The following is a 27,938-nucleotide window of genomic DNA, read 5'->3' on the forward strand; positions in this document are numbered from 1 at the left end:
TACAATATATACAAGGAAGGGGCAGGTAACAGTAAGTCTAAACAATCAGTATGTACAGTATATACAAGGAAGGGGCAGGGAGGGTAGGGTTGGGCTAGGTTTTTACCAGTTGTGAACGGCTGCTGCCTGTAAGTGGTTTTTTAGGGCAATTTTAAAGGATGCTAGTGATCCACACTCCTTTATGGCCTTCGGTAAGGCATTCCACATTTTTGTGGTGTAGCAGAAGAACGAGTTCGACCCTTTCTTTGAGTTGACTCTGGGTTGAACGTGATCTGTGGCACTGCCTCTGGTGTTGTAATTATGGACATCCTTAACGTTTATAAAGTATTTTGACAGGTACTTGGGTATCATAGTGGTGTAGTGTATCTTGTACACCAGGCCCATTGCAAGTTGCTGTACTCTGTCATCTACTCTGAGCCACCCCACTCTTAACTGGTGAGTAGCGGTGAGGTGAGTCTGATTGGGAAGGTTAAGCAGGACCCTAATTAGTTTATTTTGGGCTGTTTGGAGTTTAGTTTTTAGGGCTTGTGGGGCGTCACGATACCATACGTGGACTCCATAGTCAAAGAGGGGCTGGATTATTGCACCAGCTATGGTCTTCAGTGTGTTGAAGTTGACCATTGGGGCGATCCTCTGTAGGAAACGAGTTCGTTGGTTGATTTTTTGTATTACTTTTGAAGTCATCTTTTCGCTGGAAAGATTAGCTTCAAGGATACATCCTAAGTAGGAGATTTCGTTTTTTCGTGTTATGACCTTGTCACCCACTTTGATTGTGAAGTTCTCTACCTTTTTGAGGTTATGATTTGATCCAAAGAGGATGGACTCGGTTTTGCCCAGGTGAATTGATAATTTGTTGTCATTAAGCCATGTGCAGATCTTACTCAGTTCAGAGTTAAGTGTCTTTTCAACCTGCAAGTGGTCCTTGCCCGAGACTAGGAGAGCCGAGTCATCCGCGAACAGGAACAGGTTGCAGTCGCAAGCAGATGCCATGTCGTTCACGTATATTAGGAACAACAGAGGTCCCAGTATGCTACCTTGGGGAACTCCACAGCTTACTGGGAGGGGGGGGGACAGGGTACCGTTAATCTCCACCACCTGTTCCCTCCCCACCAGGTAAGATTGCATCCAGCTCACTGCTGCGCTGTCAAGACCGATGGCTTTTAGTTTCTCAATCAGAATAGCATGATCCACGGTGTCAAATGCCTTCTGGAGGTCCATCATGACCATGCCACTATACTTGCCCTGATCCGCTTCGCGTTTGATTTGGTCAGTCAAATAGAGAAGGCATGTGTCAGTGGAATGGGATTTTCTGAATCCAGATTGGAACTCGTAAATCAGATTATTCTCATCGAGATATCTTGCAATCTGTTCGTAGACTATTTTCATGATTCTGAATCCATTGCAAGCATTTCTTTTGCATGAAACATTCCATAAAAACAGACCCACAAAACTATGGTTTAGTGACGAGTCATCACTTTTCATAAACAATTTAATGATTGTCACCTGCATTGTTCAGATCTGTGAATACAGACCCCTGTCTGCCCTGGCCAGAAACTTACTCAGTTCTGAATACATAAATTAATTAATAATGAGAAAGGGAAAAAAATAGATCAGGAAGACAAACAACGTGTGATATGTATTATTTTATATTACTGAACAGATTATCTGACAAATTTACAATCATTTAAAAAAAGATATTAGTATGTATTCATAAAGCTATGGCGCATGCCATTACGTCGTGGTACGTCTGTCTTGTCCTTGTTGTATCATCCTTGAGGCTCACCTCTCAATCAGGCTTGCTTGAGAGAGCGGCAGGCTGGAAGAAGTGGAAAGGTCGAACCTTCAGACTGGATGTTTACAAGCTCTCACACATGTCAGAAACGTGGTCCACACAAGAACATGCACAGTTCGACGGTATCGGGAGCCGCTTATGTGACAACGACAACGTTGCCGGGATGTTAACATTGTTTTCCACTGGGGTTTCTTGTTCACCTCAGCTAACCTGCTTTAGCTAGCTACACTGAGCCGTGAGGCGTGAGCTCCTCGTCTGCTGCCGCACGCTGCTCCAGCGATGACAAAACCTCCAGAAGAAGGTCCTCCACCCCAGGGCTCCAGCAGGGTGTCCCCGGCCCAACACATCCTTCAGGTTCTCGGCCATGTGCGTGTGGAGAGCCTGGCTGCGGGTCTCAGTGGAGGAGTGGTGTCAACCATGCTGCTGCACCCTCTGGATCTGGTCAAACTCAGATTCGCTGGTAGGTGAAAAGTCACGTTATTGAACTTGACTGCTATTTTCGATGTTTTCACCAAAAGGGCCCTTTTAGAAATGTCATCCCCTGCCTCTCTAACATTCTCTGCACGTCGCTGCTGACAGACAGTATACACATGGAACCAAATGATTTGGTTTCGTTTCTATAATGTCAGAGTTACAGACTTGTAAGGGTCAATTTAGATACTCCTAAAGGAACTATAGAGCCCCCCTGGAATCCACTTTGAGAACCACTAAACTTAGTTATGAGGCTACTGACACTCTGACAGCAGGTTGTCATTTCACTCTCTGTGGATAATTGTTTTGCTTGCTTGTTTGTGTGTGTTTGGTCGTAGTTGGAGTTGTTTATCATATGCCATAAGCTTTCCTGTAGGTAATAACACAAGTAAACCCAGTTAAGTATTAACCTGGATCTGACCTGAGATCACCTGCCATGTGCTTTTGTAGTGCAATGGTTGTGGGGAAATTGTGAATATTTTTCTTAATGTTTTAATTGACAAATCTTAACCCCATAATATTGTGTCTGTTTTAAATAAATCTTGTAAAAGAAATGTGGGAAATTGTGAATATTCTTAGAAACATTTTAATTGACAAATCTTGTATGGGGTTTCTTGCACAAAAAATGTGTCTGTACTGTGGCCAAAATATATTTGGGGGTTCTGTTCTGGATATGAAAACGTTGGAGAACCACTGGTTTACTTTACACACAGTGGTGATGTCAGAATGAGACACATTTGAACCTGAAATCGATGACCATATGCTTCTCAACCTCTTTCATAAAGTAAGCGACGGACTGGAACTAAGACCTAAATACAACGGCATATGGCACTGTATGAAGAGCGTCTGGCAACTGGAGGGCCTGAGAGGACTCTACCAAGGAGTCACCCCCAACATCTGGGGCGCTGGAGCCTCATGGGGACTCTACTTCTTCTTGTACGTAAACTGAAGCGCTGAAAAGACTGCTTTTAAAGTCAGCCGTGGTCAAATTCTATTTAACTTGTTTATCTGGCTTTTCCTGATATAATTTAGTTTATACTACTGACCTTGGCCTCTAGGTCATCTGGTGTGGTCACTGGAAGATAATATTGCATCATACAAGTTTATAATCCCACTAACAAATACACAGATATTGTGTTACACAGTAACAATAATGATGTAATGTCGGCATGCATGGTGAAGGGACACTAAAGCCAAACATTTTAACCACTAGCCTTAGTGGCGTTGCTCATAACATGACAACCCAAGTTGGCCAGGGGAAATATAAGACTTTTGCTGTTCAGGCATTGACTTTTAGCCACTCTGCTACACCTGCCCCCCTTTGGCCTTCCCCAACCAGGAAACCCGATCCAGGTCATGACACCAATGTAACGCCTGGGATTCCTACACAGGAACTCCAGGAAAATACACTAAAGCCAAACATCCTAACCACTAGCCTAAAGGGGAATTTCCCCTTGGCCAGGAGGGATAGTAGGCTTTTGGTCTCATAGCCACTCTGCTATAACGGCGCAGTTATGTTTGATCAATTCCATAGGCAGTTGTGTTTCTCCATCTCGGATGTAGGCCCATCCCTTTGGAATCCACTCCCACCACACATCAGAATCACCCCCACCCTTGGCATGTTCAAAACCTCCCTCAAAACCTAGCCTGGGCTGGCTTCCAATTTCGGGCTTTTGATCCGGTCGGGAGCGGAAGAGCTCCTACGTTTTTCTGTAGTCCAAAACGGACTACACTTTGGCCGGAAACAGTTTTAACCCGTACTTGCGCATGCGCTAACTACTTGCGCATGCGCTAAACTGGGTTGAAACTGTTTCCGGTCGTTGTTTCCGGCCAAAGTGTAGTCCGTTTTGGACTACAGAAAAACGTAAGAGCTCTTCCGCTCCCGACCGGATCAAACGGCCCGTTTAGTAAACGAAGACCAGGCTTTCTCTCAGGGGAAAGCCTGGTGAGGCGAGGTTACTCAAAACCCACCTTTTCAGACTTGCTTTCCAAATCTCCCTTTCTGAATTTTAGTCTTAGCTTACTGTTTTTAGCCTTATTTCTCTCTCTCTCTCCTAATACTGTAAAGTAGTTTATTTGGATTTGTTTTGTAAAGCAACTTTGGATACCAAGAAAAGCCCTAGGTATATAAGGTATATAAGTCTGATGTATTATTATTATCTGTGTTATGTGAAATAGTGTGCCTGCATGTTTTTGTCACCTTGTCTTATTTTCCCCCTGTTCTCCCCCCTCCCAAAGCTACAATGCTATCAAAGCATACATATCAGAAGGACGCCAAACAGAGCTGAGTGCGACAGAACACCTGGTGTCAGCAGCTCAAGCAGGTTAGTACTGCCTTTATTCAGACACAACTCACCTACTGTCACTGACCTACTAGGCCGGGGGCCAATTCTGAAATTGGCACAAATTGGTACCACCCAAGGTGACCGTACGTTTTTTACATTTTCGTCTTCGTACATGTCTCTAGTTTACATTTTGGTATGATAACTCTTCCAATCGCCCAGCTTATTGACAGTTATCACTCCCTAAACAAACCAATATCCATATGAAACAGTGATGAGTATATACTGTATAGTGTGGTATGATGTGTACTTCCGTAGGATTTTTGTGCTAATTTTTTATTTTTTTTGCAGATCCTGGTTCTAGAGAGTCCAAACTATGAGAAAATGATGGGTGCCAACTTTTCCGGACCCCCACCCCCTATCTGGGGGTCATCTAGTTTGGGGCCTTCCAGAACAGTACGCCAGCCAGTTAATGTCCAATTTTCTTAATATTAGGGTTGTTTTGTAGGTTATAAAACATTCTGAGTTCATTTATTACAATTTTGAAGCAGCCAGAATAACCTTTCTGACATTTGGTTGGGGTCTTTCCTCACCTGGGACAGTACTCGCTCTGCTCCTGCTCCAGAACAATGTCATATTAGATCATAATTGAATAAATGTTTTTGTTGCTGGACTCTGAAAACAAAAATGAGTAGTAGCAAATACCAGGGGTCTTCAACAGGGGCTTCGGGACCCCTAGAGGGTCCTCAGAGTTACTACATACATAGTGTACTTCTAATGATTTTTGCGTAACTTTATTTGTTTACTGCTTTGGCTTTTATGGGGACCAAACTGTCAGAAAATGATGGGTGTCAGATTTTCCCAACCCCTGCTCCTTTTCTGGGGGGTCATCTATTTTAGAACATTGCAGAACAGTATGCCAGCCAGTTAATGTCCAATTTTCATAATATTAGAGTTGTTTTGAAGGTTTTAAAACATTCATATATTGCACTTTTGAAGCAGCCAGAATAAGCTTTCTGACTTTTAGTGGGGGTCTTTCCTCACCTGGGACCCCCGGAATGACTCCTGAGCCTATCTCAGTACTCATTACAGTCCTTGCTCTGCTCCTGCTCAAATTAGATCATAACTGAAGCATAAAAGCTTTTGTAGCTGGGCTCTGACAACAAAAATGAGTAGCTAATACCAGGGGTCTTCCACGGGGGGTATGGGACCCCCAGGTGTCCTCAGAGTTACTACAGGGGGCCAGACAAATCTCTGGTCACCCCAACCTCCCAGTCAGCCAAGACATCTGACTGGAAAATACCCTCCACTCTCTGAATTCTATCCATTTTCTTCAATTGGTGGAAGCTCAGGGCAATTTGTCAAGTATCATTTATACTGCATTGTGATGTAGCTGGCATGGAGGATATGTGGTAGCAGTGCAGCTCCAAGTTCTTTGACTGAAATCCCATCCCATTACCCTGCATTATCACCGATGCGGGGTTGTGTGTGTGTGTGTGTGTGTGTGTGTGTGTGTGTGTGTGTGTGTGTGTGTGTGTGTGTGTGTGTGTGTGTGTGTGTGTGTGTGTGTGTGTGTGTGTGTGTGTGTGTGTGTGTGTGTGTGTGTGGGGTAAATGGACACGTTGTTTTGCATGCCCGCTCTGACATCACACTCTGGCTTCACTGTGATGGCACACTAACAGAATCCCTTTTATGACCATATATGGAGTTCCTTGATGTCTTCAATATTAAGCCCATATCTAACAGGACTTCATATGGGAATGCCCATATATGGAGGCCACATCGGCCACATGCCACACTAACAGAATCCATATATGGCCAAGACAGATGGCCAAGACAGCCCATATCTGTGTGACTGGTTCTTCTCCATGAAGGGTATGATGTCAGTTGTCATAACAAATAACTGAGTAAGCATGTTTGGGCTCTCACAGCACATCTCAATATACAGCATGGATCTGTACATCTGTACACCGATATACATCACTGGTCAGATGGCAAAGAATTGGCACCCTGAGGCATCTTATTAGTAAATAATACTGAGAATACTAATAAACTATCAAGTACACTACATAAACCCAGGATGCATAAAACTAACAGTTTCTAATATTATTCAAAAATAGTTAGCAAATTGCAGAACTGGTTGCAAGAATAGGGCCAAAACTGGAATAGCCATTTGGCTGGCCCCCTGTAGTAACTCTGAGGACACCTGGGGGTCCCAGACCCCCTGTGGAAGACCGCTGGTATTAGCTACTCATTTTTGTTGTCAGAGCCCAGCTACAAAAGCTTTTATGCTTCAGTTATGATCTAATTTGACACTGTTCTGGAGCAGGAGCAGAGCAAGGACTGTAATGAGTACTGCGATAGGCTCAGGAGTCATTCCGGGGGTTCCAGGTGAGGAAAGACCCCCACCAAAAGTCAGAAAGCTTATTCTGGCTGCTTCAAAAGTGCAATATATGAATGTTTTAAAACCTTCAAAACAACTCTAATATTATGAAAATTGGACATTAACTGGCTGGCATACTGTTCTACAGTGTCCTAAAATAGATGACCCCCCAGAAAAGGGGCAGGGGTTGGGAAAATCTGACACCCATCATTTTCTGACACTTTGGTCCCTATAAAAGCCAAAGCAGTAAAAAAATAAAGTTACGCAAAAAAATCATTAGAAGTACACTATGTAGTAACTCTGAGGACCCTCTAGGGGTCCCGAAGCCCCTGTTGAAGACCCCTGGTATTTGCTACTACTCATTTTTGTTTTCAGAGTCCAGCAACAAAAACATTTATTCAATTATGATCTATTATGACATTATTCTGGAGCAGGAGCAGAGCGAGTACTGAGATAGGCACAGGGGTCCGGCGTCTGGGGGGTCCCAGGTGAGGAAAGACCCCAACCAAATGTCAGAAAGGTTATTCTGGCTGCTTCAAAATTGTAATAAATGAACTCAGAATGTTTTAAAACCTAGAAAACAACCCTAATATTAAGAAAATTGGATATTAACTGGCTGGCGTACTGTTCTGGGAGGCCCCAAACTAGATGACCCCCAGATAGGGGGTGGGGGTCCGGAAAAGTTGGCACCCATCATTTTCTCATAGTTTGGACTCTCTAGAACCAGGATCTGCAAAAAAAATAAAAAATTAGCACAAAAATCCTACGGAAGTACACATCGTACCACACTATACAGTATATACTCATCACTGTTTCATATGGATATTGGTTTGTTTAGGGAGTGATAACTGTCAATAAGCTGGGCGATTGGAAGAGTTATCATACCAAAATGTAAACTAGAGACATGTACGAAGACGAAAATGTAAAAAACGTACGGTCACCTTGGGTGGTACCAATTTGTGCCAATTTCAGAATTGGCCCCCGGCCTATACTGACTGCAATCAATAGAGGCCACAGACAGATAAAACTGCTATGTTGGCTGTCATACCTCCTGTTTTTATTTGAGCCTTGTACTTTTCATTTCCTGCATACCTAATCTCTGTATCTGTCAGTTCTTGTCCCTATTTGAGCGGTGCTAACCATTCCGTCCTTGTCCTTTTTATGCCCATATATGGAGATCCCTGATGTCATCAATATTAAGGCCATGTCTTGGAATGCCCGTATGTGGACATACTGTGTCAGTCTCATGTGGTCTATGTCACCTCCGTATTTGGGAAAAGTTACATTTTTGCATCTTCCCATTCAAGTCAATTGAGAACTTGGGCACTTGATGTATTTAGTTATGCAATTTACAGTTAATAAATACTTAATTTCTGATGATGTTTCCTTGCTTTCCAAAATATCCTCGGCACTAGACCCCTGCAGCAATCCTTTTTCAGAATTCCTTCAGCAATTGCAAGGGGTTTCGCTAAAACAGACTACTCAAATGAACGTTAGTAAATTATAGCCTAGCTGGAGCTAGACTTCATCCCCACACATGTTAAAACCTATGGTTAAAACATGGAGGGGTTACTAGTACGCAGTTAGCACGCAGTTAGCTGCATTGTATATAGGCTGGCCCCAGGCTAAGTAAATTACACACTATTAAGCATGGATTGTTTGTGCATCAGTAAGGCTTTTAATGCCGCCTGACAGGATCCATAGCATACACTGAGGTCAGTGATGATATTTCCATCCTACAGAGAACCTGGACATTGAAGGTCTAATCCCTGTTTGTTGTGTCCCTCTCCAGGTGTTCTGACCCTCACCTTAACCAACCCAATCTGGGTAACTAAGACCCGCCTGGTGCTTCAGTACAGCGCTGACCCGTCCACTAAACAGTACAAGGGCATGTTTGATGCTCTGGTCAAGATCTACCGCCACGAGGGTGTGCCTGGTCTTTACAGGGTGAGACTACCATGTACATATAGTACATACTCGTGTTTGTATTTGTTGAATGTATTATTGTGTAATTCTGTATTGTCGATGAATTGAATACAATACAATACAAATTGGAGTTATATTGGAATTATACGTGCTGTTTACATTTCTGACTAAAAAAAAGAAAAAAGAAACTAGTAAACTACATGCTACTGGTTTAAAGAAAGCATATCTTCCAGTAAACATGCCTTACATTTTTCTGGTTTGTTATTACTTATTTTTGAATGGCAGTAATGATATTAGGAATTACCACTAGAGGGCCCTAGTTCCCCACAGAATATTTATTTCTTTTTGAAGATCTATCCTCTCTAGGGAAAAGGCTATATCTTCTTGATGATGCATAGGAGGCATAGCATTTTTTCCCAGATGTAGATTAAAGGGCCACTTCACCTCTGGGACAACCCTATCTTATTTTATTGTTGTTTGGGACATGATCAACACAATCCTGAGTTATTTTTTGTGTTCAATCTGTGTTTTTAGATATTTTAGTATTTCAGCATGACTAGTGATGCAAAATGCATCACTAGTACATGCTGAAATACTAAAATATCTCAAAAAACAGATAATCAACAGTAATCACTTTATATACATTTAACAAATCCTGGATAATTTTGCATAGCAAGGTGTGTTGGTGATGCATTTTTGGTTGTCAGTCCCTAAAAACTTGAATTTTCCTAACCAGAAATGCAGTGTTTTTGCCACAATTTCACTTGTAGTCGAGTCATATTTGACCAGGTGAATATACAACAGATCACTTTATTCAATTTGGCCGGTGTGTAAAGATCTTAACGGTACATATTCATGTTAAAGGGGTATATTCCAGTTTCGTCATGACTAACCGTATATAATATCCGTGTTAAAGGGGTACAGTATGTTCAGTTAAATTATGACTAACTATATATAATATCCATGTTGAAGGGATATGTTCCTGGTCTGTTTGGAACCTCTCATGGAGCGCTGCAGTTCATGGCCTACGAGGAGCTGAAGAGAGGCTACAACAAATACAACAGCATGCCTTCAGACAAGAAGCTGGTGAGTCATTAACCACACAGACCGCCAAACCGTCTGGAACTGTGTTCCAGCTTTAAAATAGAACTCAAGCATAGGGCTTGTAAATCTTCAAATTAATGGAACGAGCCCACAATTGATACTTTGCAGTTGGTTCAAAGAAAATGTGTTTCCGTATCCTGCATTGCTCACTACTTAACAATTCAGTATTCTCTTCCTTTCTTTCTCTTTTCTCTCTTGCACTCTCTTCTCGCTCTCTTCCATGGACAGACTCCACTGGAATATATCTCAATGGCAGCATTGTCCAAGATCTTTGCTGTGGCTACCACATACCCATACCAGGTGGTGCGCGCACGTCTGCAGGACCAGCACAATAAATACGACGGGGTCATGGATGTCATTAGAAGGACGTGGAGGTACTTGTTACTAGTACAATAATTTCATTGTATTTTTAGTGTGCTTGATTATTTTAGGGTGATAATTGTACATTTTTCTCTTCAGGAACGAGGGTGCCAGAGGGTTCTACAAAGGTGTGTTCCCCAACGTTATCCGTGTTACTCCAGCCTGTTGCATCACCTTCGTAGTATATGAGAATGTGTCGCGCTTCCTGCTGGGCCTGTCCAAATGAGGACAAACGGACAAACCATGGGACAGTGGCAGGGGCACTCCAGTCTACGGGGTGCTGTGGAAAAGATACGGATAATGCAAGCAGTCTGTTAGTTTGCCAAGTTTGCACTTAAGGACACGCAAAGTTGTGGAAGAAAATTATATAAAAACTGTCATCTGAGAGATGAAGCAGTGATTGGTGCCAACAGCAACTTAAAGATGTTGTGGGTTCTCCGTAAAAATTCAAGTGATGGTGTGTGGAGTAATCCACTGCAGACTGGCACTGCACATAGGCCTCTGTTTCTGCCATGGATGCATTGCAAAGCCTTCTGTTTTAGGCAGAGGCGCAATTTCATAAAAAACTAGAGGGTGGTAAGGAAAAAAACTACTACTTAAACCCTATTCAAAAAATTGCTGATCTATCACGTCACACCATCGCAATGTGTTGTGAGCATGTAGAGATATTTTTGTCTGTTTTTTAAGAATTACATTTTGTGGAACAGTTCGCGACATGTCCAAAATGGGGATGTATGGTTGCAGACAAGAAAACAGTGTCTTTAACGTGTGTCACATGTAGATGGAAGGGTGTGGATTGAGATGCACTCAGTGATGAGCTAAAGTCAGATTCATCTGCAAAATTCAGACTACAGTTAGAGAAAATATGCATGAAAGAGCTAACACCAAATGACACCCCTGGTTCTAGGGAAGAAAGCTGTGGCTTGACACATTGGAGGGTTTTACAACAGTCATTCTTTGATGCTGAGATTTGCTAACAAAATATCTGATTGGACTTTATAAAGGGCAACTCTGCCTGTATTTAACATGAATCCTATTGTGAGGATTGTGAATATTTAGGGTGCAACTTGAGGAGGAAAAGTGTCCCTGGGTTTCTAGAAGTGGAGGCCGTCTCCACGCTCGTGACCAAAGCCACAGGGTTCGAGTGTCTCGAACCACATACAAACTAAAAATAGCACCATGTTTTGTGGCCGTTTCCACTCGAGTCATTGTGGTCCACGACCTAATTGTACTGCCTTTTTGAGTTCTTATTTTGATGGGGCTCAATCGGACATTACACAGACTTTGTGCTAGGGAGCTGGTAGGCTAAAGTCTTGCATCATGTACAGTTGAACTGTTTCAGGCATTTGCATTCTCACATTAATACTCTGCTTAATGTCTAGATAAGTTCAGAGTTTGCAGTGCATGTAGCAGCCTCACTCACTGTGCTGGAAAATCCACCTCAGAGCTTATACTGCATAGCCTAGTGTGGTGGTTCTCAAGCCTTTTAAACTGAGTTGCAGACCTGCAAGGGTCCATTTAGATTTTAGAACCCCCTCAAGGAACCCTGAGGGTCCCCGGACTCCACTTTGAGAACCATTGGCATAGATCTTAACACAGAATGTGAAAGGATTAATGTTAAATATTGGTGACATGCATAACAGTGTTTTTGTTACTTTATATCTTATGATAAAAGAGGAGGCTATAGGCCTAAGTGCACAATATATGATACATAACATAATTATGGTAAAAGGCTTCATCTATTTATACTCAGGGTTATCAATGCATGTGTGAGTTCATTATTTTTGTCTTTATATTTATCTTGTGTGATGTCTGTAATGTCTGAACCACACTGACTGTAGATGGGGCTTAATATCATGGTCCATTGATTTCTGCATTTTAGAAAGAAAATAATCTTAGTGAATGAATCTTTGTGAAGATATTTTCTAAACTAAGTGTTCTTTATCGCAGTCGGTTGTTAATTGCATGATAGAATGCTGTTTAGTTTTCAACATCCTTTCCCCCCCCCAGCTCTGTCTTCATTTTATTGTACTGCATAACAGTAAATACATTATATACCATGCTTTTAGTTTATATTTTTGTGCAAAATGTAAAGGTTTTCATTGCATGTAAACTTCTGGGAGACATACAGATGACTTTATTAATAACATGTAATAACAACGCATACAAACAGGTCACATTCTCCAGCCTATCGGCATTGTCAAAATCTCACAATGAAATGAATACAATGAAAATGTATCTTGGTCTTATATTACTTATCAGTTGTGGACAGTAACTAAGTACATTTGCTTGCGTATTGTACTTACAGTAAGCTAGTTTTCTTTTTGAAAGTTAATGACTCAAATAGAAATATTGTACTTTTGACTCCACTGCATTTCTTGGACTCTTGGGAACAAAACTTACACAAATATATTATGAATGAACCACTTAAGGCCTATTTCAGATATGGTGAAATATCCGATCTACAAGCTCACAACTCCTTTCACCTGCGTCATGTGAGCTTGTAGATCTGCTATTTTTGAAGATTTTCTTTACATTTTTTTATTTGGGGACATCTCAAAACAGCAATGCATAAATTAAAATAAAATGTGCTTCATATTTTCTACTTTTGAATACTTGAGTGTTCCTTGTCTATATACTGTACGTTGTCCACCACTGCTCATCATACACACATTGACAACACATTTTCTGTAATTTGGCACCAGTTAACTAAAAAGGGTACAATCTCTAGCAGCAGTTTGGCTGCTCTCCGGCTACCAAACCGCCTTTCATTTCATGAAAATGAACAACAATTTGAGCAAAGGTTGACCTTTCCTCCTCAGTGTGACAAGGCACTTTAGCAGAAAGACTACAGTACAAAATGATACTACAGTAAAAAAAGAAAATGAAGTGTTATTTTTGGTACACAAAATAATACAGTACTCCCCCTTTTACATCCCTGTCGTGTCAACAAGTCTGGTATAAAAATAAAACATTCAAGTTGACATCGGTGATGCTGCGATGCCTCAACTGCTAAACCACAACTGATGGTTTTGGTGGAGCCACATGAGACAGCATTCTATGACCGGGGCCCTCCCCTCCAAATCATGGCTCTTTTCGACTAAGTGTAACGCAGAACCTTTCATAACCTGAACTGTCCAGAACCCGTAATGTTCTGTAATGTTTTAGTTTGTTTTTGTTTCCATTACAACCAGAAGAATGGGCGAGATACTTCATAAAAAAAACTATTAAAAAAAGCAAAGATATCTTTGCAAAGCAAAAAGCAAAGATATTTATTTTAAAGCATTTGAAAGTACATGTTCTGGATTGCAAGAACGCAAGAGTTAGTGCTCCCTCCTGAGCCAGTACCCAAATGAGGTTCCGAGGCCCAATTTGAAACCCGTAAGCGTATCACAAAACCAGACCTGGTGAAATACTGTTAGAAGATGGCAGGGCACGGTTCACACTTTGTTCTTGTAGTCGAAAAGAGCCCTCAGAGGGCTTTTACTTGGGCAGTTCCTCTATGATAACCCTCGACACAGAGTTCCATCCCGTAGATGCGTCGCCCCTTGGATAATCAGCACAGGTCCCAACCCAAACTGCCACATCCACCAATCCCGCCTTCACGCCCTCGCACAACCCCTCCACTGCAAAGAGAACAGAAGAGAGAGAAAGAGAGCTGTGGTCACCACTTCAGTGAACACCCAAACTGAACAGCTCCTTATTGGGTTGTTTTATGACCGTGATTAACTATGCGGTTTGTGAAATACATTTGCCTTGAAATGAAAGGGGTCACTTTGCTTTCAAAACTGAAATATATGCTGAAGTCCCCATGGACTTTGAGGGGCAAAGCTTTCCCAGGCTATTGCAACACATGTTCAATTCTAAGCATAATTACTGTACATTACATTCTATAATGGTCAATGACCAGCAGATGGTGTCGTAGTGAGTGTTTGTGCAAGAGTGTCTTTGTCCCCATCACCAGCTCTTTTAATACAACAAAAAACTACATTTTAGGTCACCAAAATAATATCAAGCAAATCATTAGCCAGAATTGTTAAAATGTTCACAACTTTTGACAATTTTCGACAACATGGCTTAAGTCAGGGGTCTTCAACATTTTCAGGCCAAGGACCCCTTTGCTGAGAGAGAGATGAAGCAGGGACCCCCAGATTCCATATAGTTTCATCGTCTGACAGCACAATCATCAGTGTATTTTGGATTCATGTCAATTTGTGTTATCAGATATGTAACCACTTGGACCGTCAATACTTAATGAACTTGACCTTTCACTTTGTAGGTAGTCTGCTCTTTTCCCCCTCTACAGAAAACCTCTTTGCCGAAAATAGCTGATCTACAAGCTCACAATGCCTCGCGCTGCGAGGCGTTGTGAGCTTGTAGATCAGGTATTTTTGGCTAAAGTTGGCTAAAGTTCTCTGAATATGGACACAAGGGTTCAAGTGGTTGATATATAAAACAAATGAAAAAAGGTTCACACCAGAATTTGGAGGATCCCTGTAGTAACTCTGAGGACCTCCCCCGGACGCCCTGTTGGAAGACCCCTGTCTTAAGTGGTTAAGCCACAACACACACCTGCTGATGTTCTGTGTATGTTGATGGTGGAGTTGAGCTCGGGGCTGCCTTGGTCTAAGTAGATGATGGACTCTATGGGGAGTGGTCCCGTACACTCCGCTCCATTGAAGGTGAAGTACCATCTCTGACAGCAAGCGTTCTTGCACTTGAGCCTGAGGGAACCGCTGAACAGCACTCGCAGAGCGCTGTCTGAACGCAGCTTGGTGAACGTGCAGTCCTGGAAAACGCAACAAAGACATCAAAAAGGTGGAGGCATTTTGGGCACTGGCCTGGCAGAGGTCACCATCTACCAGTGTTGGGCAATATTATTCAGGAGAGTAATATGTTACTTATTACATATTACTCCTTAAAAAAAAATTAAGTTTAAGTTTAAGTTATATTCATTATTACTTGGAATCAAGAGTAATATATCATATTACATGACATATTATTTTTGCCCCCCCCCCCCCCCACCCCCACCCACAAAAAAAAGGAAAGCGATGTACAACAACACAATCTGTTTAGCCAGCTTACTTTTGGAATAATAAGAGTCACCAATCAGCCAAAAGGCAGTAAAGCATCAAATTGTCTTGAACTTTTAAACTAAATGTTTTCAAAGGCAGCTAACTAAACCTGAGTAATAAGTAATATTACTTATTACTTATTGGGGGCATGTTTTGTCTGATAAAAAGAAAGTAAAATATCGAAATATTGAACCAAGCAACTGAACTCATACACTATTGGAGTACACACAAAGGCCAGCCAAGTGTTTTAAAGTGAAATACCCCTTTTTAAGTGAAATCTTTTATTTGAAAAAAGGAACCACTGAGAGTACTGTAATGTAAACATTTCTAAAATAAGTTATGGGGGCTTATTTAAATGTACAATAATATTTCGGAATCGTGTGAAGTAGGTGTCAAGGTGGAAACCTCATATGCCCAAAACAGTCCCTTTTCAGGATTCAAATTCAAACGTATCAAAAGTAGCAGATCTGCAAGCTCGAAACGCAACACAAAGTAACGCCTTTCGAGCTTGCAGATCTGATACTTTTGATACTTTGTGACGCTGTAGTATGATCAAGTAGGGCATTCATTTACGAAAAAAGAGATGAGTTTTTTGCCAGACAACAACGATATCACATTCATGTGATGAAGAGGTCAGCGACTTGTTTGATTGCCAACCCTGTCAACGCAATGTACTGTAACACCAGGATACTTACAGCTATTTTACCCAGGTCAATGCCATAGTTCAGAGAGTTCCAGGCACATTGTTTATAGTTGGGTTTCCAGGGCTCCTCAAAGATCTCACTCACACACTCTCCTTTCTCCCCCTTCACCCCATCCCGCCCAGGGATGCCCGGCGTGCCCGGGATCCCATTGGTGCCCGGGTTGCCCTCTCTTCCATGGGCGCCAGGCGGCCCCTGCAAACAGCTGCTGTACTGGAAAACCCAAACAGTGGGAGAAACAGAAGAGGGGATATGGTGTGAGGAGGACATGATTAGGGGTGTTAGTCGAACTAATCGATTTGATCAGATAAATAATAGATCCCTATTTTGGGCAAGTAATTATAGGTGAAAAAAAAAGCTTTAATTAAATGTCAATTTAAAAAAAAAGCCAACTAAACCTGTAACCTGCAACAGTACAATATAGGACTTAAACTTGATCGGTTTAAGCCCTATTGATCGGTTAATTGATTTGTTGATATAAACTTTGTAACAAATATAAAAAAAGCACGCTTCTCTATTCGCCCTAGACCGAAAAATTTAGGAAAATTTACAATTTACAATTCAGGCATTTAGCAGACTCAGAAATTACTAAATAGCAGACGCTCTTAATCCAGAGCGATTTACAACAAGCAAGGACAGGACAGAAAGGGGGAACCAGATAAAAAAAATAGCGGGCTCATGTTGGGGCGAGAAGTGAAGATCTATGAAAATCCAACTTCCTGTTTCTGAGTGCTTGCCCAGTCCCGGTTGGACTGCAAGATTGCAAAGGACGATAATGACCAAGAGATGTTGCCATCTCTAGGTCAACTATCACACCACAACACATTACAAACAGCAAAATGCAAGTGTGGTAAGTTTCACAATTATGTTGCATTATCACAGTTTTATGAACCTTAGTTACCACCCGTGCATTTCACTGCTTGTACCTGTATGACTACTAGTGACAAATACACTACTGATTCTCGATTATACCCCATTTTCAAATCATATTAATAAACAGCCTAGTGTTGGACTAATCCCACTTTATGGGTGTCAATGTGCTACGTATGTCATGTGTAAGAAAAGAACAGCTGTTAAGTATCAGCCATTAGGCCACATAAAGTGTTAGGAGTGCCAGACCGTGGATTAATCATAAATTGAGGGCCTGTTGATAGCCAGTGGGTGTCTGGTCAGTGTCTGCAGTGATTCAGTGTCTAGAGTGTCCTGCTATGTTTAAACAGATGCTGACTGTTACTCAAGCTGACTCAGAGAGACATGTGAGCCTGCCCAAGTAGCCACACCACACACAATGTAGATCTAACATGACTTTTATGACCTTCAAAGAAACAAGGCTCAGTCACGAATACTATGATAGATATAATAATGCAATGTAGAGATTTAACCAGGAATTAATTTATGTAGACAAGTACACAAATGCCATTTGTACAGGCATATATTATGTCTGACACGTCTTTAACTGGCGTGTAAACTACAGCTTTGTCCAATAAAAACTGATGCCGAAGAGGGATTTGGGTCTGGGAAAGTAAACATTTTGTTACAATTTATTTGTTATACAAATCTTTTGTTCGGCATGCAGCTGTGCAGGAGGGCACTCGGCCAACAGGCATGGAGTCAATCAGTCCTCAGCAGAAGGAAATAACAAAGGCGATTCAGTCTCAAAAAACATGTTGTTACTTGAGTCTCTTGGGTAAAAGATCTGTGTATTTTAGGCAAAGAGAATTTAAAGAATGTTAAAAGTCTAATAGAAAGAATAACAGATATAGAGTTACGTTTTTGTATCTCCACTGCTGACTGCTGAGAGACACATGCCTCAGTGAGGCACCCACCCACCCATCCACCCTCCCACCCAGGGGTGTCGCACAAAATTCTGGGCCCTGGGTAGAAGGATTCACTGTGGGCCCCATGAATGCTCTTCATAGGGGGAGGGGGTTTAACCAATTTAGACTGGGAAGTGGGAACGCATTATTTTGCTTTTACTATTGAAAAATAGCAGATATACAAGCTCACAGCGCGGCACCGAGTGCCGCACTGTGAGCTTGTAGATCTGCTATTGTGATATCTGCTATTGTAGATCTGCTATTGTGATATTGTGATTTTGGTTGAAATCAGTGGTACCAATACCAAAATGATGTATTTGACCACAGACCCCCATCTCAAAATATTTAGTTCCAGGGACCACCCAGAAGCAACATTTGAGTTACAAATGTTCGCTTAAAAAATACATATTTTGCACACATTTCACGACTTTTCAAAAATAGCAGATCTACAAGCTCGCACCGCGGCACTCGGTGCCGCGCTGTGAGCTTGCACATCTGCTATTTTTCAATAGCTAAAGTATAAAATAGTTAAGGCCCCTCCACCTTGGACCCTAGTAACTCAGTCCCCCCCCCCCCCCCATGTGACGCCCCTGCTCCCACCCACAGTCTGTTGGAGCCATTAAGCTGAGCCACCTTTGAGGCTGATCTCCTATGGTGACCTCATCGCTTTAGGGGAAAACTGGGATAACCGAAGCCTGTGATCAAATACAGCGGATAGATTATGAGGTGACATCAGTGGTGGACCAAGAAGTACTTTTTTACTGAAGTAAAAGTAGCAAATACCACAATAGGAAAAATGCTCTGATACAAGTAAAAGGCACGTATTCAAATTTTTACAAAAGCATAAAAATATACTTACAGTACCGAAGTAAAATGCTTAATGTTGCGATGCAATGCATTGTGAGCTTGTACATCTGCCATTTTTTGAATAGACAAAGTATAAAGTAGGGCTTAGGTGGTCATCTGCAAAGTAACCAGTAACTAAAGGTTTCAATGGAGTAAAAAGTAGGCTACAATATTTTGCCTCTCAGATGTAGTGGAATATTGAAAAATGCACACTCAAGTAAAGTAAAAGTACCTAAAAATCTTAATTAAATGCAGTACTTCTAGGTGTGCTGATGGCCTAGTCTAGTGGAATGCCACATATAGGCTCTATTGTAGCCTGACAGCGAATTGTGGGTTAGATTCCCGAGCCTTTGATACTTTTCACTCCCTGTCTCTCTCTTCCTGTTTCCTGTCATTTTCAACTGTACTTTGCAATAATAAATAGGCAGAAAAGCCCCAAAAATATATTTTAAAATAATCCAGTACTTCTATAGAGTAAAATGTATTTAGTTACTTTCCATCACTGGTGAGATGCATATGCTGTAACATACTAGGAATTTGTCCTTATAACGCATTGGATAAGATTCCAGGACATTTTGGTAATGGCTATGGACTATGGAAATACTGTCTGTACCTCAACTATTGCTGAATTTTGAATTATTGAACGTTTTCAACAGTATAGCTTTGGAATTCAGTACAGTTACGGGTCTGAACCTTTTAATGAGGTTCAAGTATCTGGAGACCTTTCAAAGTGACCTTAATGAATAGACTCTTGTGCGTACGTACGTAGCTACACAGCTGACTTTTATATTAACTTACAGTCTGGAGAGTCTATAGTGGTGCTGCAAATTACAGTATTGGCCTTTCTGAATGTTAGTATTAACGGAAAGACCATTGCTCTGACTCAAGCATAGAGGCTGCATTTGCCTGGAAGGACTGAGGAATCATCAGCAGCAGGTCATGCATTGGTTGACACTGAAGGAAGGGCCAAAGAAAACCCACTGCCAGCCTGGGCCAGTGGGCCACACAGCCAGTTGTGGACAGTAAACTAATAGAACAGGGGTGTCGCACCAAATTCTGGGCCCTGGGTACAAGGATTCACTGTGGGCCCCCCATGAATGTTCTTCTTAGGGGGAGGGGGTTTAACCCATCTAGACTGGGAAAGCATTATTACGCATTATTATGTGCTTTAACTATTGAAAAATAGCAGATATACAAGCTCACTCAGCTTGTATATCTGCTATTTTTCAATAGCTAAAATATAAAATAATTAAGGCCCCTCCACCTTGGGCCCAAGACAAATTTCTAGGAAGGTAAAAAAAAGGTACATCATGAATTAACCCCTTAAGTCCCATTTCAAAGAAAAAGTGAAAATAGCAGATCTAGAAGCTGGGGGTCTACATTACAATATGCATTGATATTAATGCATTGATATACTTCTGAACCCTAGAGTATTTTTAAAAGCATGTACTTTTGAATAGCCTATAGTATTCCAGTACTTTAACTCAAGTACAACTTTGTAGGTTAGTAATATTTGACTAAGAGTGTATACTTTATCTCAAGCTCTGGGTTGACGTTGTCCACCACTGCACACAGCAACAGAAATGCATGCCCTTTTTAGTGTTTAAGTTCATTCAGATTTCAGCTGAGTTAAGCAGGACATATAAAATGTGATTATTACCGTGTTGTTCAATCTGTCTTCCTCTGTGTGTCTAGTGCAGTTTGATTTGTCTGCATCATTTCCAGTGCACTATAGACAGAAAATGATGACATAACACGCTGTTCATTAAAGCAGTGGTTGTTCCCAATGGATCAGGACCCACTTGAAACCCTACAAAGTGTCCATGGCCCACCCATCTGACTGCTTAACACAGCAGAATGGCTGCTGTGTTAAGTGGTCTGATGGGGTGGGCTATGTGCATTTCCAGAGCATGCTTGTTGTGTGTTCCAGCTTGGATCAAACTCAAAGTTCCTATCTATCAGTATCACAATGAAAACTGATTTATCAAAAATGTAAAGGAAAAAAATACCATATTTTTAAAACTTTCAAAAAACATAGGCCTATGTATGTTATAATCATTATCACAAAGAAATAAAGTGTTTTGCTCATTATAGTGGGGGCCCACTTGCAATGTCCTCATGGCTCACCAGTGGGCCGCGGCCCATAGGTTGAGAACCAGTGGGAGCATTACATCCTCAGTGTTGTGCTCGAGGTGGAAAATGACACCCTAATAACCAATGCATCAGTTGTGCCAATCATTAGCATTAAAATACTAATTCCAATGTAAATGTTTTATTTCAAAGATTCTTTGCACCTTTTGCACATCATGGGTTGCACACATATTCTACAATGAGCCTTATCTTGCTGTTTGGAATTATTTCTGTCCCGACTTGTTGCAACCAACTCTGTTTAAATATGTTGTTCATTTGTACAGGGATGAAGTAGACTACAGACTCATTCCTATGCATGATGTAAAATGTTAATGTGCGGCAGCTTTTTCTTATAGGCTAAGAAAGAATAACGGCGTCTAAAGAGTTATAGACACAGACAGTATATCGGTCTAAACCAACGCGGGGGGCAAATCAACAACTTCTTATGAACGCGTGGCCCTTAATCAAACTACTCAAATCATCTCCCAAATAACCGCACCGTTTTCACACTTAATTGACTTAAATGAATAACGTACCTTTTCCATTTCGGCATCCTTGTTTCGATAGCCTCTATTCCTCACCTTTTCCACTCCATACAGAGGTAAAACCAGGCAGGTGAGCAGCAGCAGACGAGCGGCGACAGGAGACATCTTATCGTGTGGTTCTGTTCAGAGCAGCTTTGTAGAGAGAGAGAGGACAGTTGTTGCTCTGCAGCCAGAGCAGAGGCTAGGAGCAGGAGGCAGGACCATGAGGAGGACGGAGCCAGTCAGCTGGCAGGAGGGCTGGAACTGTGACCTGGCTCTAGACAAGACCAATACACTCTGGTTCTCAAGTCAAACCTTTACATTTCAAGGAAGTATAGCAATACAACAATAGAAGCTACTCAGTTACTTAGTTGTGTGATGATATTCTAAAAGGTTTAAAGTACAAAAGTATTGGTATCAAAATACACTTAAAGTAGGCTACCAAATGTAAAAAGCACTCATTGCCTATGCACCTTTGAAGATGTACTCAAGTACAGTAAGCTACTTGAGTTGAGTAAATGTACAGGTACAGTGGTGATGTGTATGCTGTGCAGAATGCTAGGAAAGTAGCCTGGCTTGGTCAGACTATATACTAATGTAATGCAGCTAACTAACTGCAGTATATATCCCCACCTTGTTTTAACATGTACCTCCTGATTGTCAGTTGTAGACAGGACAGGATTGATGCATTCATTTAAGGCAGGAGCCTGGCTTCAACTGAGTATGCTCAAGATGCGCAGTTCGTTGTTCATGAATAATATAAAGAAAATACAGAAAATATGGTGATTGAACTAAGCATTTCATTACTGTTTAATTTCCATTCATATTAACCATTTAAACCCAAGCATCTGTATTGTGGTTGTCGATTGAAAAACCCTTCCCCACAATAACAGAAAACAGTATGACAAGACCACTCTATATATATTTCTTTTTTCATGATTCAATAGTTTATTAAAAAGACACTGATACAAAATTCAAATGCACAATGTAAAAAGGTTCAAAAACTGAAATTAAAGAGCATTTCATAGCTAAACTACACTAGGTCTAGAGATCATCCAGAATGATAAAATGTAAAAGTATTTTATGAAATAGATGATGTTCCCTTTATCAAGTGTAACTGGATTGTCCTGGTCTTTCATACAAAAGGATCACATGATGGAAGGAAGAGCACTGGACCTCAAACACACAGCATTAAGAACAGTGTGTTTAACAGTGTCATGGTTTTCAAATAATCAGCACAGAAAATAAATGGTGAAAATACTTACAAGAGATAATTCATGGTCCTCACCTGTACATTTCATGGGAACTTTCCTCATCTCCTTTTTTATTAACAGTCTGGTATATTGCTATTAAACTCAACATTCAATTGTGTGTAAAATGACATACGAGATGCTGTAGTGCAAGAGCTGTCACCATTCTGCAGATTGATTCCAATTTGAAATTAATATGAAAACTCCAATAAGAATAGGCACATGGCATAACCAGTGGTGGAAGAAATACTTTTTTTTTTACTTAGTAAAAATACCACATTATAAAAATAGGCACTTTGTTACAAGTAAAAGGACTGTAGGATATTCAAATTTTACTTAAATTAGAGTAAAAATGTGTCAATAGTGTCATGACACATTGTGAGCTTGTAGATCAGCTATTTTCAAATAGACAAAGTATAAAATATGGCTTAAGCCTTAAGTAGGCCTAGTTGTAGTGGAGTAAAAAAGTACAATGTGGAGTGGAATCCGCGTTCCGCCAATGCATTTCAATGAGAAGGGAGCGTTTTTTTGCAGAAATCCTCTGCTGGCATGAAACCGCTTCACTCTCATTGAAATGCATTGGCGGAGCGCGGATTCCACTCTCATAGGTATTTTGGTGTGAGGGCAGGGCACCCTTAAAGTATAAAGTATTGAAAAGTGTGAATACTCCAGTAAAGTAAAAGTAGATAGAATTGTACTTAGGCACAGATTAGTATTTGAGTAAATGTTCTTGGTTACTTTCCACCACAGGGAATAACCATGTAATAACCCCACATGTAAAGCAATCCTTATTAAAAAAGAAGGCACATTCTTTAGGACAATATATAAAGCCATATTTCCCCAAATTCACAGGACATGAAACCGATGGCAATTTGAAACGAATAAAATCACAAAAAAAAAAAAAAAAAACTATTTACAGCATTTTATGTAGAAAAAAGACAAACATTGTAGTGATAGACACCACAGCGTCTGCAAAGTCTAAAACATGAACTACACAATTTAAATATGTGTTCTTCAAAGAAATAAAAAAACAACACATATTTATAGACATAACTGTCTTCTGAATAAAAACAAATAGTTTTTGTTTGTTTGTTGTCTTACCCAAAGTAAGACTTTAAGTGGACTGTTTGGCAAATATCTTGACATCTCTCATCAAAGCACAGTGTAGAGACTAGTAGTCCAGTGACAGACTCTTGAATTCTAAAAAATAAAATATTATATACATAAATATTGCATTTGTTTACCAGTGTGCAGTCTACAACTTGTATGACATATACATACTGTACGTCTACAACATGTATAGCTTTTTAATATGCATTAAAATGGGTTCTTTTACAGCAAACAAAACAGCAATTGCCACGGAAAGGCTTTGAGGCCCAAAGCTCAGTAAAGCTGAATGACAATGTGGCATCACCCATATCTTGAGTGATAGCAACACTAATGCTTAATTTATGTCGTGCACCGAAAATATGCAATCTGTAATCTGTTTGTAAAATTGTAGATTCCCATTTCTGGTGTGCACCGCTTCGTATGACGAAGTACAAGACTCTCTCCTCTGAACACGCCTACATAAAATGTGCCCAAGTTGCAAATACTTAAAGAGATTTGGCCGGAAATATAAGTCTTCTTACTAAAATACAACTTTACTCTATATGCTAACATAAAATGAACTCCCGGAAAATATAGCACAAATCAATGCCCTCAATTGGTCTGTACTGTAGTGCCAATTCTCTCTCTGAACAAAATGGAACCAAATGGAACGGCAAAACACTCTCAGAGTTAAAAAGGTATGAGAACCATTCATTTCCTTAACCCTCTGGCGTCTGGCATTTTGTTTTAAAATACAATTTGTGGTCATGTGTGGACGACTTTCAGATGGACATCAGGGTGGTTCAAAGTGTGTGCAGATGAAATGTGTGATTGGTGTGTCTCAACAGCTGCTGTCCTTGTTGTCTTTGCTCTCCTCTGGTACGGGCCGTACCGGGTGTGGGGCGGAGCCTTTGATGATGTTGCTGCTGTGCGATAGGCTTAAAGCTGAATGCTGCGGTCCAACGGGAGCGTGTCTGGCCTCTGATAGGTCACTCTTAGGAGTCATCCTAAAAAACATCATGAGATATTTAAGGATTTTTTTTACAGGTATTGTCAACGTACTGTAGAGACTTTTTGTCGCTGTTCCAAAATAATTATCTACCTAAGTCAAAGAGAAGACTTATAAGCAGATAGTGATTTTGGAATGCACCAAGCATTCTGATAGGCTGGGGACAATAATGAACAGTGAATCAGCAGAGAAAAAAAAACAAAAGTCAAAGAGAAAACGCAAGGTAGCTCTCCACCAAACACACTACTACAGATTACTACAGACTGGCAGTCGGTTGGAAGGTTTGAAAAAAGGTTTCTGAATGCAAATGAGAGCCAACACCGACAGAGAGCTACTATGGTGCTAAAATAGCCTATGGCTTGATGTCTTTTTCAACAACAAGCCCGCTGCTATCCGACGGCCCAAAGCTTGGTCGGCTTTTGACGTTTCCTTACAACTAGTGACTAGACAGTGTACCCACCGCCCATTCAACAGCAGATTTTCGGCAACAGACGCTTTCCAACACTTACCGTCGCCGACGTCGGTGGGGTGGAGAGCTACCTTTAGGTAGATAGTCATTTTTCTTCTTTTCTGAAAACCTTAACATATGATGTAGGCAATTATGCTATGAGGCCAACGATATAATATCTATCCACCGAAGGAAGTCAACTTCACCAACCCATATTAAATGTATAGGGTGGCATAACATTACCAGGTAAAATCATACACTATAAACACAGCTGAAACATGGCAAAGTTCTATAAATCTCAAGAAGACAGTCTTATTTTGCCTTCCAACTGTGTCCACTATTCAAACATTAGTATAGTGATCATACATTATTTACCTAGGTAGTTGGAGACAGCGTTTAAGTTAGGGCAATTCATATTTTTTGGTTAAAACAAAATCAGTTGAGAGAAACTGTCAGCTTTGATTGTATAATGTTCCAAACTCATCACTTACAATTTCACTTTATGCTACTTTTGATACTTTTGTGTGATGCTGTAGTATGATCACCTAAGGCCTTAATTTAGAAAAACACCTATTACCTCCTACTATCCCTCCCTTACCTTCCGTCCGGGACTCGTTGGAAGCTCTCAGAGCGGCTGCTGATCTTGCTGGAGCTCCCGGCCTTGCTGCGTCTCTCGACGGCCTCCCGGTGCAGGCCGCCCTCCCTCTCCCTCTCTCCTCCTCGCCTGGAGGTGCGTCCGGATGCCGCCCTGTCCAGGTGCTCCCTGCCCGAGGTCTCTGACGAGCCCCTGGGCTCAGAGAGGGAGCCGTGGAGCCGCAGGTCGTGGTTGCTGACGGCGGAGGTGCCCTGGTTGGCGGTGGTGGTGGGGGTGCCTGAGGCGGTGGTCGGTGCACCGCCCGTGCTGGTCCCCATGGACTTGGAGATAACCTTGAGCAGTGGGGTGTAAAGCAACTGTAAGTACATTTACTCAAGTACTGAACTTGAAGCTGTATGTAACTTTACTGTTCTACCCCGGATTTGAACCCGGTTGGTTGCCTGAGCAAGTGCTGGAATATTTTACCATTGAGCTAATAGAGCCTGCCTGCTTGCTCAGGGGATAAATTGAATCTTGTCCATCAGGTCAAAATTGAGATCCTGTGTCTAGCTGAGACATGACCTTTGACACAATCTAAATGTCTCAATAGAGGAGCAGGGAGACAAATTCCAACCACCCAATTGTATAAGTTACATTGTATTAACATACTCTACCATACAGATTGGACAAAATGCCATTGTATTAATAAAAAAATGTTACATAGTGCTGCTTTAAGTACAATTTCAAACTTGATTTTACTTGATTTGCGTATTTGAATTTTCCACTTCTCCGCTATATCTCAGTTGTACTTATTACCCCAATACATGTATTTGTAGTGGCTTTGGTTACTGGTTACTTTGCAGATTTAGATTATAATTGGAATCATTATAAATAGCAGATCTACAAGCTCAGTATGAAAGCACAAGTATAAAATAGGGTATAAGTGGTTAATGATCAATAATTATAATACAATATGGGACATTCTGCATTAGCTACTTTAAGCATATTTTGAGGATTTTGTACTTTTAACTTAAGTAAGATTCTGATTACAGGACCTTGGATATTTGTACTTCTTCCAGCACCACTGACCTTGAGTTTGTGTGAGCCAGGCTTGTAGTGCTTCTTCTTGTGCTGCACGCGGCTGTTGTGTTTGAGGAAGAACTCGCAGGACTCCTGCAGCACCCTGCGGCTCTCGCTGATGGGGCTGTGGACCACAGACCATGATGGGGTCAAGACAGTGATCTTCTATACAGTGTTACAAGCTGCACATTGTCTGCCGATTATAAAAGCATGATGCGCAGAATAGGGATGCCAGTGTTAATGTGGTTAATTTCCTAATAAATAAACATAAATATACACAAATCTGTTATGTCAATAGGCTATATGCATATACGCCATTTTGTTCTACTTCCGGGTGTCTTTCGACTTCCTTCACAGGTGTTACCGACATTCTGGTCAAACAGAGTCAGGGTGCTGATATTGTGCATGTTGGCTCACTGGAAACACTCTGCTACACCAGTGGGTCTCAAAGTGTCCTTGAGTGGGTTCCATACAGGTGTGCAAATGGAAGCAAATGGACATGCAAGGGTCCATTTGCTTCCATTTGTTGATTCCATTTGTACAGAGTTATGGGGTCCTTGAAATTAAAGAACCACTGTACAATAAATCAAACAGAGCCTTCATTAGTATCATCAGTAACACCTGTGGGAAGTCGAAAGACACCCGGAAGTAGAACAAAATGGCGTATATATATGCATAGAGCCTATTACAGGTACATGCACATACATTTTTCACAAATATATCAAAAGTATTAGCTCAAAACGTTCGAGCTTGTGGATCTGCTATTGTTGATGCTTATGTGTGACGAGGCAGTATGATGAAAGTAGGGCATTCATTTACAAAAAAAAAAAAAAACACACAAAAAGTTAGAATATAGAGATAAGAAGTTTCTGCCCGACAGCAGAGATATGTATGCGATAAGGTCTTGCTGCGCTGTCATTATGGCTTATATGGACACGACGGGGTGATAATTCCCCGAGGCGGAGCCGAGGGGAATTATCAGCCCGAAGTGTCCATATAAGCCATAATGACCAAGCAGCAAGACCTTATAGCACTTATTACCCGGCTAATACATAAAATTAATAATTTGACTCAAAA

At 41.1% G+C, this 27,938-nt stretch overlaps 3 protein-coding genes across 6 annotated transcripts in view; 1 reads left to right on the forward strand and 2 right to left on the reverse strand.

Moving 5' to 3' along the window:
- Positions 1 to 27,938, reverse strand: part of fzd6 (frizzled class receptor 6) — a 129,354-nt gene that overhangs the window by 88,033 nt on the left and 13,383 nt on the right. For 2 of the 3 annotated variants that reach the window (XM_080750709.1, XM_080750708.1), the window contains exons 8-10: positions 26,871 to 26,985; positions 25,806 to 26,134; positions 22,351 to 24,757 (exon numbers count right to left, since the gene is read on the reverse strand). In XM_080750709.1, coding sequence (XP_080606835.1) covers positions 24,592 to 24,757; positions 25,806 to 26,134; positions 26,871 to 26,985 — 610 coding nt within the window. In that variant the 3' untranslated portion in view covers positions 22,351 to 24,591. Of the gene's footprint in view, positions 1 to 22,350; positions 24,758 to 25,805; positions 26,135 to 26,870; positions 26,986 to 27,938 lie in introns of those variants that run through there. The other variant, XR_013963141.1, reaches the window with a different exon arrangement.
- Positions 1,719 to 13,402, forward strand: LOC308307005 (solute carrier family 25 member 32-like). The gene is made up of 7 exons (XM_080752084.1): positions 1,719 to 2,252; positions 3,049 to 3,199; positions 4,502 to 4,587; positions 8,721 to 8,875; positions 9,827 to 9,940; positions 10,187 to 10,332; positions 10,418 to 13,402. Exons 1-7 carry the CDS (start codon positions 2,072 to 2,074, stop codon positions 10,542 to 10,544), a joined length of 960 nt encoding a protein of 319 aa, XP_080608210.1. The 5' UTR covers positions 1,719 to 2,071; the 3' UTR covers positions 10,545 to 13,402.
- LOC308307012 (collagen triple helix repeat-containing protein 1-like) lies at positions 13,551 to 21,559 on the reverse strand. 2 transcript variants are annotated; one of them, XM_080752096.1, is made up of 5 exons: positions 21,424 to 21,559; positions 20,418 to 20,486; positions 16,089 to 16,307; positions 14,891 to 15,107; positions 13,551 to 13,944 (listed from the first exon to the last, which is right to left on the reverse strand). In XM_080752096.1, exons 1-5 carry the CDS (start codon positions 21,535 to 21,537, stop codon positions 13,802 to 13,804), a joined length of 762 nt encoding a protein of 253 aa, XP_080608222.1. In that variant the 5' UTR covers positions 21,538 to 21,559; the 3' UTR covers positions 13,551 to 13,801. The 2 variants fall into 2 exon arrangements, with proteins under 2 accessions (XP_080608222.1, XP_080608223.1); XM_080752097.1 differs by lacking the exon at positions 20,418 to 20,486.

This window comes from Nannobrachium achirus, assembly GCF_963921795.1.
Source record: "Nannobrachium achirus genome assembly, chromosome: 2".
Classification (NCBI taxonomy): Eukaryota; Metazoa; Chordata; class Actinopteri; order Myctophiformes; family Myctophidae; genus Nannobrachium; species Nannobrachium achirus.

Bases quoted from the DNA above. Each gene is read 5' to 3' on its own strand.
- LOC308307005 (XM_080752084.1), top strand. From the start codon at position 2,072: ATGACAAAACCTCCAGAAGAAGGTCCTCCACCCCAGGGCTCCAGCAGG. The intron at 2,253-3,048 runs GTAGGTGAAAAG...TCTTTCATAAAG, and splicing joins GGTCAAACTCAGATTCGCTG to TAAGCGACGGACTGGAACTA. The intron at 10,333-10,417 runs GTACTTGTTACT...TTTTCTCTTCAG, and splicing joins GTCATTAGAAGGACGTGGAG to GAACGAGGGTGCCAGAGGGT.
- LOC308307012 (XM_080752096.1), bottom strand. From the start codon at position 21,537: ATGTCTCCTGTCGCCGCTCGTCTGCTGCTGCTCACCTGCCTGGTTTTA. The intron at 20,487-21,423 runs GTACGTTATTCA...TTCTGTCTATAG, and splicing joins AGGATGCCGAAATGGAAAAG to TGCACTGGAAATGATGCAGA. The intron at 15,108-16,088 runs GTAAGTATCCTG...TGCGTTTTCCAG, and splicing joins TTGACCTGGGTAAAATAGCT to GACTGCACGTTCACCAAGCT.